A 13001-nucleotide genomic window follows, 5' to 3' on the forward strand; every position below is an offset into this window, starting at 1 on the left:
GTAATTTCATGGATTTTATTAAAATATAGTTTCTGGAACTGTTCTCTTACAGTTTTAAAAACATTTAAATACCATGCTCTCAAAAAGAGCATTTATACAAAGTCTTATATTTACAATATAGACAGTTATGATCAGGTGTTAGTAAGATCAACTCTTCCATGTAAGAAGAAATCTAAGCTTATGCGCTGAAGATTAATGAATGTGTCAGTGTTTTGACTTGGCTTGTAAACATATCTGAAAACAGATGTGGATGACTGAATTATCACTTAAAAGTAGTTGATTAGGAAAGACTACATCACATACAAAAGTTTCGTTACCTCTAAGGAGGACAAAACAAGCACAAAATTTGCAAATTATTTCCACAAGGCTACACTGCCCATTCTGTAACTCTATGCATGACAGATGCCAATAGCTGCTTAGAAAAAGACAATTTGCCTTCAAAGTGCCTTAGGGAAATAGTATGCTGGGTTTGTATTGGCACAGCATTCCCATTGTTTAAAAAGGAATTATTCTATCAGTAAGACAAAAGTTAGTGAAAATTAAAATGACTAGACAAATCCTACAAAAATTAGTATCTCCATAAACCACCCAACACTTCATACTGAAATTTCTGCTCGGTTTTCCACTTTAGAAAACACCAAAAACACCTACTAAACCTCTCTTAAAATAGCTTATCTTTATAATTGGAGAAAAAGGGAACAAACGTTTTTCTACATACAAATATTTAATTCCATGCAAGATGGAAAACATGAGTGCACAATAAACTTCATTTTATACCTAAATAATTTATAAATTAATCCATTAAGAATAAAGCAGGGTCTATAGCAATTATATTGTTACATTTTAAACACATGCAGATGAGTTAACAGCAACATTTTTACATAAAGTTTAGTGCAAGAATGTGTCTGCTTAATAAATAGACTAAAGATAACTATGTAATGCTTCGAGGTGTACACAATATCTGTGCACATAATAAACTGGTTCTGAAAAGTTGTCCTTGTTTGTCTATAAACTACAAGTGCCCATTTTAAATAAAAAAGATCCTTAATTACTCATGGGCTACTTCCCTGTGACACATGGTGTCACAAACGTTGTGGTGAAAATGTAATACTGAAGTTAATCTAGAGATTATTTTTTTTTTTATACACAGTTTTTATACAATCAAGAAAAAGAGATACAATTTGTATCAACAAACAAAAGGTCATTTCTGGTTATTTGAGGCATTGCTCTCAGCTGCTTATACCATGCAAGAGAAGAGAATAAGAATTAATTGCAAATTAAAAATACAAAATGCTAGTTAGTAAGAGATGTTTTTGAACTGGTCAAGAGTTTAATCTGTTTTCCCCAACTATTCTAAGTGTCTGAAGATTTATTTTTTACCATCAACAGTGATGATAACCAATTAATTAAAACTTAAGTTATTTTTAAACACCAAGTTCAAATACAGAATCACCTTCAAGTTAACTCATTTTAAATACATAATGACATGGTCATTATATATGTTACCCATACCAGCACAAGAATATTTATCCTGTGTGAAATGATACGGTTATCAAATATCAATAAATTAACTGTAGTTGCACCTGTAATTGTGGTTTGTTGTTGGTTTGGTTTTTGTCTTTTTTTTTTTTTTTTACATATGACAGGAACATATTTCGCACATGATAAAGAGCCCACGAGATATTTTGAATCAAACCAACCATTACAGTAACACAGGTGGAGGAAATTATATCACTTTGTTCCTCAGACAAACAGATAACTAGAAAGCAGCATGCAAGCCATTATCAAAACACCAGAAACAACCCTGACTGCAGCCTCACGTTCTGTGTGTTTCACAGTAAGAAACATTTAGGCAGTGTCACACCTTCTCATGAAGAAACAAAAGGCCATAAACCAGGCCTTCTCAACTTTCATGAAAAAAAACTACAGTAGAAGTCAACAAGTCCTAGCTCGAAACATATCGAGTTAGTAATGGTTCGAAATGTTGAAATATACAATGGATTCAAAAAAGGGCGTCCAGTCAGTGCAGCTTAAAAAACAATAAACGCCTCTTTTGGAGACATTTAGCTACAAAGGTTCCCACCCTGAGCAAGATACCAGTTGCGCAAACAATGCCACACAAAATTATCTCACCTGTTGAAACAGGAACTCTAAAAGCCTTCATGAGGCAAATGCACACCTTTGCGTGGATCTGAAGAGCAAAAACCAGGCCAGCTTTGCCACAAACCCAAACTGTAGCATCTCTTTTCAAGAAGCAGCCCTCCTCCTCCACCCCCTGCTCATGTTGATCCTGTACAACCATCTTGAGTGTTAGGCTGACTCAAACGCCCTCCCTGCCCCCAGAGGAAGGGCTGTAGTTACTGATGAACTTCCATCTGAACATCCAGTTTCTGCTGCTTCAGGTCGAGTAATCCAATTTACATAAAACGGACAATTTACTTTCAGCTTGTCAGTCATCTGAGCCAGCAGCTGCTTACCACACAGTTGAGAGACAATTCTGAAGAGAGAAGCTACAGTTAAACGTCTTTTAGTTTACTGAATGGCGCTCACGCCCTCACGCGCCTTAATATTTTGGTCCTAATTTAATAAAGTAGTTGGCTTCTGTTGGATTGAGCCAACGTAGTGGACAATGTAATAGATACTCAAACTCTTGGGGCCCAGTTTTGAAATTTAAGTACCAACACCACTGTTGACATTCAGAAGCTGAAATCAGTTTTTCCTTTTACAAATTGAGTGTTTTCATTTTTGTCAAGTTTGCTTTTTCTTCAATATTTAATATGCCAGTAGGCAGTGTCAAATGACAAAGCTGAAACCCTAAAAGTCATCTGGGTGTGTCTAGACCATACTTTTAAAGGCCGATTAGATATTTATAAGCAAATTGAAAGTGTACACCAATACATGCAATATAATTGCTAACAATAATTTTGTAGTAACAGCTTTGAGACACTGAACGTGACATTGTAGTTCTTAATGAGCTATCCATGCAGCAAGGTATGCATTTCCTGTAAAATACTATTAAAAATCCCTATATTTAAAATCTTAAAATTTACAACACATCAACTCTTATCTAGTGCCTCAGCATATACATGATTGCTACTGTGTACAGAATTTTATACTATCTTAGTAGAAAATATTTACAATAGATTGGGCCCTTCCTTCTTCATTTAAGTTACCCTCCAGGTGCTATATGCTGTATAGTTTCATTTATCCAAAAGAGGCTGTAATGCTTTAACGCCCTGTTCTTAATTTGGCAACAATCATAGCTGCCAGCTGCTGCGCATCTGTCATGTGGGGATTCTTTTCCATCACAGAAAGGACAATGCTTGGAGGGAAAATATTGCAGAGGTTCTTGTATGTTTGATACTGATGTTCTGGGATGATATGAGCTTCCCGTGGCTCACCGCATATCCCAATCCAGGGATTCCTCCAGAGTTGCTCCATCTTCTCAGGCATGCTTCTTACCATTACAGGTTCATAACATGGCTGCATGAGGTTGTTACTCAGCGGATACGAGTGATAAGTATAAGAGTCGGATGCACATGGTAACGGATCCCAACTGGCATGCTGCTCTCGACAGAGAGGCGGTCTTCTCTGCCTTGTAGGGTTACTTTCATAAAGCCGCGAGTCAGAAATACTGTCCATTCGTGTCATGACCAAGGCACGGCTTGGATGTGCGGTGGATGGATGAACATTTTGAGGCACAGGGTATTCTCCTGGACAACTGGACCGTGCTCCAACAACTGGATGCTGGGCATGTAGGCCTAAGTGGGAAACTGACTGTTTGCGAAGGGATTGCTTAGGCTCTTCAGTTCCGTAACTCTGAACTCTATTTAAGGCTTCATGGTAACCATGGGAAAAAGGCTGAAGACGATTTTGCGATGGCAGTCTGTGGATCTTCACATTGTCTTCTGGACTGGCATCTGCTACACCCAGATACAAGTCATTGTAAGAGGAATAAGAATCATTACTTGTATGGCTTAAGCAACTGTCAGGACAGGGGCTTGAGTTTCTAGAATACATCCCCTGGTCCATATCAGCCCCGTAATAATCTGTGTTACGGATACTACTTATGCTCAAGTTGGAGAAATCACTGAGTAAGGAGTAATAGCCATGGTCCCCCAATGAGTCATATTTGGGATACTGGTCAGTATAGCTAACTGAGGTGCCATGGCTATTGGTAACTAGTATAGGAGGATATTGCACACTGGACATATGTTCCAGTGAGGATTTCTGATGCATGAACTGTGAGGAACCTGGCACCGGACTGCTTGCAGAACGAGTATTTAATGCACCAGCTGCATGGCTTTTTGGTGGAGGGAGCGTTGGTACACTTAATGCAGAAACCAGAGACGGGACAGAGCTGGCCTCAGACTTCCGGGCTACTGATAACTTTTCCTCAGGCTCCACAGCTACTGATCTAATGCTTGGATCTGACTGACGTTTTGGGGCAATGCGTTTCACTTCAGAACTGATTTCTCCTTTGGAGCTGGATGGCCCTGTGCCACATTTGGCCAAGGCTCCCTCACTCATAGTTTTCACAGCAGATAATTTGGCACTTATTCGAAGCTCATCCGCTACTGACCTTTGAGGCTGGTTTGCCCGTTCTGGGTGGTAATATTTACATTTGTGCCCATAGGTGCACTTTTTACCTGGAAGAAAAGTGTTTTCAAGTTAAACAAAACCTAATCAATACTACCAGTTGCTATCTTTTTTCTTTATATTTTTCACCACTTCTCAATAGTAACATTTCTATATTAACCCCCTAAGGAATAATTATACATATTGTATATACAGGCAGTCACAGACTCTGCTACCTGTATCCACATATATCACTGCATCAAGGGCAAGATACATCACTTTTCTTCCTGCTAGCTCATGATTTCAATACTGACAACATATTCAATGCTATGTAAAACAAAACAGCTTTAACACAGTTGGTAGAGTTAAGAACCTCCTTCCTTGCATACAAACCAGAAGAAAATAGAAAAAAGCTGTGTTATCCACAAGGTATATCTGGTAATCCTTAATTTTCTGCTACATTGTTTTTATTAATATGTGTATAAAAATGGATATAGTGCTTGGATGGCAACATGAAGAATGGCTTGTTTTGTGGGTTTTTTTTCCAGTAATGAAAAGATGTTAATTAATCGCTTGCTTCACCTACCTTTGCGTACAACAAATCAATCTGACTTAGGCACTTACCATAAGGACACGGTTGTTTCTTATGTTCAGGAATAACTGGCCTTTTCCTTAAGAAATTTTCAAGGCTTGGACCATGGCGTCCTAAAGGATCATCAGGAGGCATAAATCTAAGGGGAAAGAAATGAAATGTGAATTTCAGTTTTTACTGAGGGTTCTGAATTAGCAAATTCCATTACTTTTGAAGAAAAACCCCATACTTGTCATTCACAAAAGAATACATTAGCAGTCGCTCTTCTATGAACTTCTTCCATTCTGGTTTTTCATTTTGAAGATCCCGATAGTTGTCATTTGATACAATGATGCCATCCGAGTCGAAAGCAAGTTTTACTATGAATCGATCGTCATAGCAAACTACTCTTCTTCCCTGAACTCTTCGAGACGGGGTGAAAACAAGAATTTTTTCTTTCTCCAATTTACGTAAGATTTCTTGATCTGTAAAACAATTTTAGTTGAGTAGCTTTAAAAAAAATTTTAAAGAAATGCAGCCTTTGAAATACAAAAATTCTTGCCCTCTTTTCTGATAAAGTATTTTGTAATTATGTTAATATATGGTCCTCATTATCATTAAAAACCACCTGGATGCAGATTGCCATTTTATTTCTGAGGTTTCAAAGCACTGGGTAAATGCTCAATATTTAAGCTTCATGACCACTCTAGTCCTCTGTAAACAAGCATGTACCTTTACTCAATCTTCCAGAACACACCAAGAACTCAGTTGTTACTGTATTACAATAGCTTCTTGTTAGCCTAGAGTAAAACATAAGTACTTTCTATGGGTCAGAATACATGCTGCCTCTTCAGTGTTCAAGATAATCCTACTAAACAAGTCCCTAGCCTAGCACTACTTATTTTATACTCACTCAGCAACTAAGAATCAGTTCCTATACACTTAACAATGTTTGCTGATGGGAAAATTATTACTACTTCTCAGAAGTGTTGAATCTGGTAATGTTAGAAAAAAATAGCATTCAGGTGCAGATACTTAAATGCTTGTTTCCTCACCACTGAAATTGTTGTGTTTTCAAATGAACAGTTAAGTGCAACATCACATCCACAGCCCAGTACGTAGTACCCATCAGAAAGCTGACATGGGTGTGTCTTAATGCAATACTTTTTTTTCTTTTTAACCAAGGGGTCAAAGAAAACCTTGATCTGGTACCTGTAATTGGCGCATCAGGTCGAGACTGTTCTTTTCTCCATGCCGGTACAAATACAGTGATATCTTTATGTCCTTTTTCCAGAAACCAGTCAACAGCTAGTTGAATTCCCCGACAGGAAAATCCTTCTTTATTGCCATGGCTGAAGAACATGCAAAAGTTTTAGAAACAGCAAGGACAAAAAGTTACATTTGGTTTTAGTTTTTGTTGTGGTGGTGGTTTGGTTCGGGTTTTTTTCTCCTAAAGCTGCCGTGGTCTAAGGATATAAAGGAAACAAAGTCTGTAAAGATGGGTAAACCTTTTTATTAGACCAGCTTATGTAATTGGAAAGACAACTGTCCAGAGCTATTCAGCCACCAGATTACAGCAATACTGCTACTTAAAACTCTAGAAATGGTGAAATGTCACTATCACAAAAGTAAAAACAAATAAACATGAAGTTTTTCCACTTTTTAATTTTATTAGCTGAGCTAATGAAAAATATCACTTTCCCCAACAAATTGAGCTTACCTTAAATAGCACCATAAAAAGTTATCAATAAAAAAAAGGAACTAACTAACAATGCTAGCTGTCAGGGGTGATATGTGCTTTTAAACATCTAGGTTAAAAAAAAAAAAAATTCTCTAATACTAAATGTTCTGCATTTTTTATTAGGTCTTTTTAAGGGAAAGAAAGAACTCTCAAAGTTGTTTAAGCCCCACCTCCCTCAAAAATTTATTTTCTGAAACACACAGGGGTCTAAAACAACACACAATTCAGATAAAAAGGTTTAATTTTCAAAATGGCCTAAGAAGTTTCTGCAAAGGAAAAAAGAAATTCTTTAGAGGTTTGATAGAAACTAAGGAGAATCTTAACTATGAATCTTACTCAGTCTACTTCATGGGTGCACCGATCTTGATTTGCTAAACATCGAGTGAACTAAAGAATCAGGTTTTAAATCTTCTCAGGAAATAGTTTAGGAATGCCTGACTAATACATAAGCATATGCGTAAGAGAAGATGAAGACATTTAATTATATTATATTGAGTAGTTAGTCTAAACAGGTAAGAGAGAGACTTTGCATTATGGCTGGATTTCATATTTAGATTCAAGCCAACATTTTCTTTGTCTGAAAAACAGTGCGTATATTACTGCTACACCATATAATTGAATACTAAAAACTAAGGGTTCTGGTTCTTTTCAATTAATATTGTAACAACTGGAGAAAAAAAAAAATAAATTTGTCTGCCCTATTTACTAAAAAAAACCCAAACCCAAACCCAACCCTCTTTGGCTAGCAAAGTGAACTACTCCCAAAATTGCATTTGAAAAGGGTAGTCTAGTAAGCCAATGCTATGTTCCTTGATGCACACTCTTCAAAATGTATTCAAATTTTCCCCCCCTTTCTCAACACAGCTGCAGTTTTTCATTAATTGTGCTAGCAGTGATGCTGCCCAGTTACTTTGGTACCTGCCAGTCAGTATTTCTGAAGAGACTTCTATATTAATTTGTGAAGAAAATTGATGAATTTCTTCAAATCATTCCATCCATTGCAAAAGGTGCTAACTGAATCACAGCAGTGATGCCATACTGGGGAGTGAGATCCTTACCCACAGAGAAGTGGCTGAGTGGCCAGCTCAGGGAGGGTTACCGAACGCTGTAACGCGCACCGGTGATGCTCCCCATTAGAAAAAACCCACAAGGGGCCTAGAGAGCAGTGCTGGGCAGAACACACAGGAGAGGGCTCATGCGTGGGCAGGCCACGCAGTGGGCTGTAATTAAGCAGGCTCTGTGGTGCTATATAATGCTAGATACTCCTCCCACTACATAAAGTAGCTGGTGTTTGACTGTATACAAAGGGACATCCAGCTGCTGCACCATCCTGGTCCAAGCTGTTCAGTGTAGCATCCCCCAAAACAGTTTATGTCAAGAAAATTTCAATACTGAAAAAAGTTCCACTTTCCACATATAGCCACCTTTCAGTTACAACATACACATTTTACCATAAAGGCAGGGCCCCCGTTTGCCTCATCAGTAATTGCAGTATTTTTAAGCATGAGAAGTATATAACCCTTGCACTTTTCAGATATTCTCCATCTGTAGAGCAGATGCTGCATAATTAAGATTTGCGTTTTACTAAAATTGTCTTTAGGAGTATTCTGTGGATTATCACTCAAAATTCCACTTCAGTAGTGTTGTTATTATTATTATTATGGAACAACATCACAGATAACTGGACCATAGAAAGATGCATGCTTTTCCTGGGCTCAAAATGTTACCTAAAGTAACACTGAGACAGACCACAGGCAGACAGATCTAATACCGTCTGTGTAACTAAGGCCTATGGATCACCTGCGTAGTCCAAATCCTTGCAACTTAAATAATTAATATAGAAACTGCAATGTTGCTAAAGCGTTTTTCTTCAGATTTGTGTACATTTCAGATTTTACAGAATTTAATATCTTTTTAAATTTTCAGATGCATATGAGTTGGACTCGATGATCCTTATGGGTCCCTTCCAACTTGAGATATTCTATAAACAAAGCATCAGTTCTAAGCTAGGCAACAGCTGGAGTACACACACACACTTTGCTCCAGTTGCTGCTCGGGAGTAGCTCAACCAGTACAGAGACTGCAAATTCACCAGGCACAGAAAAAAAGGAAAGGAAAAAGTTAAATCCAATACTGGTGGTGTAGCTTTACAGAAACATCGTTTGGATTGATGTAACCACAATTTGGCACTGGAAAATCCTGTATATAAAATATTCTTACAGGATTTGGGGCACTGATGTATTTCAAAACTCAAGACTACTCAATACACCTATAAAAATCTGAATTTTCTTAATACATTGACAAAAAATGATTCAGATCACAAATTCTTTTAGAGCAGAAAGCTGATACTAAAGGAAATCTTTTGTGCAAACACTACCTGAAGAAATCTTGGTATCACTGATCACTAAACAGACTGTTTAAAGAACTCCCTCACAGAAAATCATGTTTTCTCAATGATAAACAAACAACTGGCTAGCTGAACTGTGTACTCTACAGACATGCTTGACAGTGGCATGGGACAGGTATCTCTTGAGTTACTGTTGCCCCAAGCAGCCAAGTGCACGTGTGTACACATGTCTGAAATTACAAGCACCATAGCTGCGTAAGTCAGCACGTATAGCTCACGTATATCCCTGTACTGACACAGCTAAATTGCTTTGACTTCTGAGCAGGCTTGATCAGCAGGAGCTCAAACACCCTGAAGTCCACTGCGTATCATCAGCATACACTGCATGTCATTTTAGAAAGAACCATGTTTTCCTCCTCTATTTGGTTGCCTCTGGACATTAAAGAAAAATAATTTTCAACGTTGTTCAAGGACTTCAAAAAATTAAATCCATCCACACAAAAGCACAGTACAGGTAGATCGCTAGAACAAAAGATTTGAGGGGAGATCTCAGTTTGAAAATGGGGGGAGGAGAACTAGAATATAGATTACATATAAAGGAGTAAGAGCATAATTAGAAGCCTGGACTAAAGAGTCCATAAAAAAAGATGTATTATCAGTGTAAATATACTACACAACTTAAAATGACTTTGCCATCAATACTGATTTTTCTCATAAATATTTTAGTAATTTATTCTTTTGAAATGTTGTGACAGGGAGACTCACCTCATAGCCACATTGCTTCCATCAATGACAATTGGCCTCAGGTTATCACTGTTATCCACAACTTCATCTTCAAGTGACAATTCAGGGCTTGCTATTTCCTTTGGGCAAGGGCCTCTTGGCACCAGAGTACTAGCAGTACTGCTGGCACCGCTTTGTCCCTCTGATTCGCTTTTGTTGCCAAGTCTCACAAGCTCTGCCAGAACATCATTGATGAGCGCATCTGCTCCCAATTTGTTCAGTACAGCCTGGATCTGATCTCCTGCATACCCAAGCTTTAATGCAAAATCCATTTTAGCTTGGTATTCCTTGTCCAAATTTGTTTTGCATTCGTCTAGCTTCATGTCTTGTGTGATACTGCTCTGTGAAAAACTTGGCCGATCCAAACAAGGGGACCGGCAGAGTGGCCGATGTGGTTTAGTGGAAACCTCCTTTTCTCTCCACTGAGCATTGCTACAGCCGCTTCTGAAGTACGGTTGCTCAGGTTCGCTTTCTGAGCTCGTCCATTCCTCAGACTCAGCACTGCATTCCCCAGCATCTTGTTCCACATTTCTGTCTTCTCTGGAGTGCCTCTTCTCCATTTTCAGCTTCCCTACCATAGACCAGGCCGTCATCACGTTCAGCTTCCAGCCAGAGAGCTCAGTTCTCTTTCATTTCCAAAGCCACCTGGAATTCACACTCCACTGCATTGTGTTGGCCAGTTAAAAGTTTACACGAGGCTGGAGTTAATTTGCCTTGCTTACTACGCTCTGGCATAAACAACACCAACATGAAGTTCCTTCAAAACAAAACAAAAAATTAGCTTTTTACAAATTCTGCGAAATACTTGACCACAATGAGATTGTTTACAAGTCAGTAGAGGTCCCTAGTCACTCACATTTCTGCGTAAAAAGTGATCATAATAAAGCATATAATTATGTTGTCTCTTTAATGACAAATTAAACTCGCTTTCCCTCCCCCAGTTACTCTACGTACAAAAAAAGTTATACATCCCAAACAATAAACTTACAGCTGGAATTAATGGAGTATCTCAGTAATATTTAAAGATAATAAAACAGAAACGGGTGACCCACCACCTTCACTAGAAACCTGTCTTTCCAGCCTTCTACTGCAGGAACAGCCTGTCTACATCAGGAACAACTGTGTGGGGTTCCAGTACGCACAAAGTTTAACACAAATCATTTCAGCCTCTTTCAGTAAGGGCTCACTATCAGAACTGACAAGTTAAGTTTACCACTTGGCTGTGTTAAATTTACATACTGGTAGAAACGGTAGGTATATATCCAGAATACAATGATCGTCAACTCACGTTTCCAGCGGCACTGGAAAGTACCTACCTACTAAAGGTCAATATTTTAAGAATATGTATATATTTACAAATGAGCAATTTTAGATAAATAACTTCGATTGAATTTTTATTTATTCGTGTGCTTTGTTTGCTGTGGGGATAAAGATCTTTCATATTCTGTTCAATTCACTTGAGACCGCTTAAGAGTAGCTAAGAGGGGATTACTCCCATCGTTAACTGTACAGTGGGAAAAAAAGGTTTAGAAGAAAAAAACAGAATATTCTAAAATACAGTCCTAGTTCTTATATTATGTCAAGCACAGCTGGAGACAAAATTTCTTTTGATCTACACGAGCAGCAAGATTTTCAGCTACAACTGGGCAGTTCTTAAGTAAGCAAGAAAAGTACCTAGCTTGGCCAGTAACTATTAATGGTCTCAAAATTACTCCAAACAGTGCCAAATGTAGTGACTCTCACTTGTTCATGCTCTTTTCGTGATGCACATACATGCAAACACAAAAACACACACACACACACACACACACAGAGGGCTGTTCAAAAGCCTAGTTTCCTTAGGAAATCAGCTAATTAAAGAAAATGCTAATCACTTATATCTAAAAAAAAACCTAAAAGCCCAAGTCTTGAATCAACCAACACTATTTTTTATTAAAGAAGAACCATATTCTAAGTCCTTTATGCAATATGGAATACAAACCGTTTCCTTGCATTTGAATGGAAATTCCAATGTTGATTAGTTAGGTTTATGTGAGACTTAGATTAGGTTAGATTTAGATACTTGCTCTTCTTTAATATTATGCATTCAAAGAGAATCCCTCTAAATACTTAGGTATCGTTATTATTACAGTGGTCTGTTCTCATTTGAGGTGATTTTCTCTTGCGTAGCACTAACAGCAGTATATTTACAACCCGAGTACTTGCCAAATTACATGTATCAATCAGCTTAAATTGGAATGGATTTTAATTAGCTCTCATGTATAACCTTGTACCTTGCCAAAACTAAAACAAAGGATATAAAAAATTATTATAAAAGAAGATTAAAAAAACCAGGTTCAACACACTGCACCCTCAGCTTACAAAATATTGCAACTAAGGAACACCTTACAGTACCTGCGGTAAGATTAATTTTTTCAAATTTATGACACTGTAGTGCTTTGGCACTGGACAAAGAAAAGTGTGAATCCGTTGGTCCAAGTTTAAAGACCTCCATTCTTTTTCCCAAGTTGTCATCATTTCTTTAAGTGTAATGTCACAAGAATGTTTTTGGCTTTTGTTAAACTTATCCTGCCTGTTTTTCCACCTCTAGTAAATAATCCTAACTCCTTTGCCAGTGGAAATCTCATAAGAACAATCAGCCAAAGGTTCTTAAGACTGGGAAACAGCCTTGAAAGTATGATGATGATAAAGGAGGTTGTTTAGGTTTTCAAATTTACTGTTAACTTCTCCATTGGTTTTATTTCAACAAATGACTTTCCAGAAGTAATCCACTTAAGCAAATTTTTAGAGGACCAAATTTACATTCTCTTACAAACACTTACATATTAATTTAAACTACAAGCAAAATATGTTCCTTCCCACTGGAAATGAAATCAACTGGACTGATTCAAAGCGACTCTGATTTTTTTTACAGTAATAAAATAATCTAGGTAACACTATCACTATTACTTCCACACTTAGATTTGGTTTTGGTTTTTGGT

General features: G+C 37.6%; 1 protein-coding gene across 1 annotated transcript; it reads right to left on the reverse strand.

The window, feature by feature from the left end:
* Positions 1–3228: 3228 nt before the first annotated feature.
* On the reverse strand, positions 3229–10613 carry ZC3H12B (zinc finger CCCH-type containing 12B). The gene is made up of 5 exons (XM_009705517.1): positions 10003–10613; positions 6362–6501; positions 5400–5634; positions 5203–5309; positions 3229–4649 (listed from the first exon to the last, which is right to left on the reverse strand). Exons 1-5 carry the CDS (start codon positions 10611–10613, stop codon positions 3229–3231), a joined length of 2514 nt encoding a protein of 837 aa, XP_009703819.1.
* Between the last annotated feature and the right edge of the window lie 2388 nt (positions 10614–13001).

This window comes from Cariama cristata, unplaced genomic scaffold, assembly GCF_000690535.1.
Source record: "Cariama cristata isolate BGI_N322 unplaced genomic scaffold, ASM69053v1 scaffold2488, whole genome shotgun sequence".
Lineage (NCBI taxonomy): Eukaryota > Metazoa > Chordata > Aves > Cariamiformes > Cariamidae > Cariama > Cariama cristata.

Bases quoted from the DNA above. Each gene is read 5' to 3' on its own strand.
- ZC3H12B (XM_009705517.1), bottom strand. From the start codon at position 10,613: ATGACGGCCTGGTCTATGGTAGGGAAGCTGAAAATGGAGAAGAGGCAC. The intron at 5,635-6,361 runs GTACCAGATCAA...ATTGTTTTACAG, and splicing joins ACCTGATGCGCCAATTACAG to ATCAAGAAATCTTACGTAAA. The intron at 5,310-5,399 runs GTATGGGGTTTT...CTTTCCCCTTAG, and splicing joins TATTCTTTTGTGAATGACAA to ATTTATGCCTCCTGATGATC.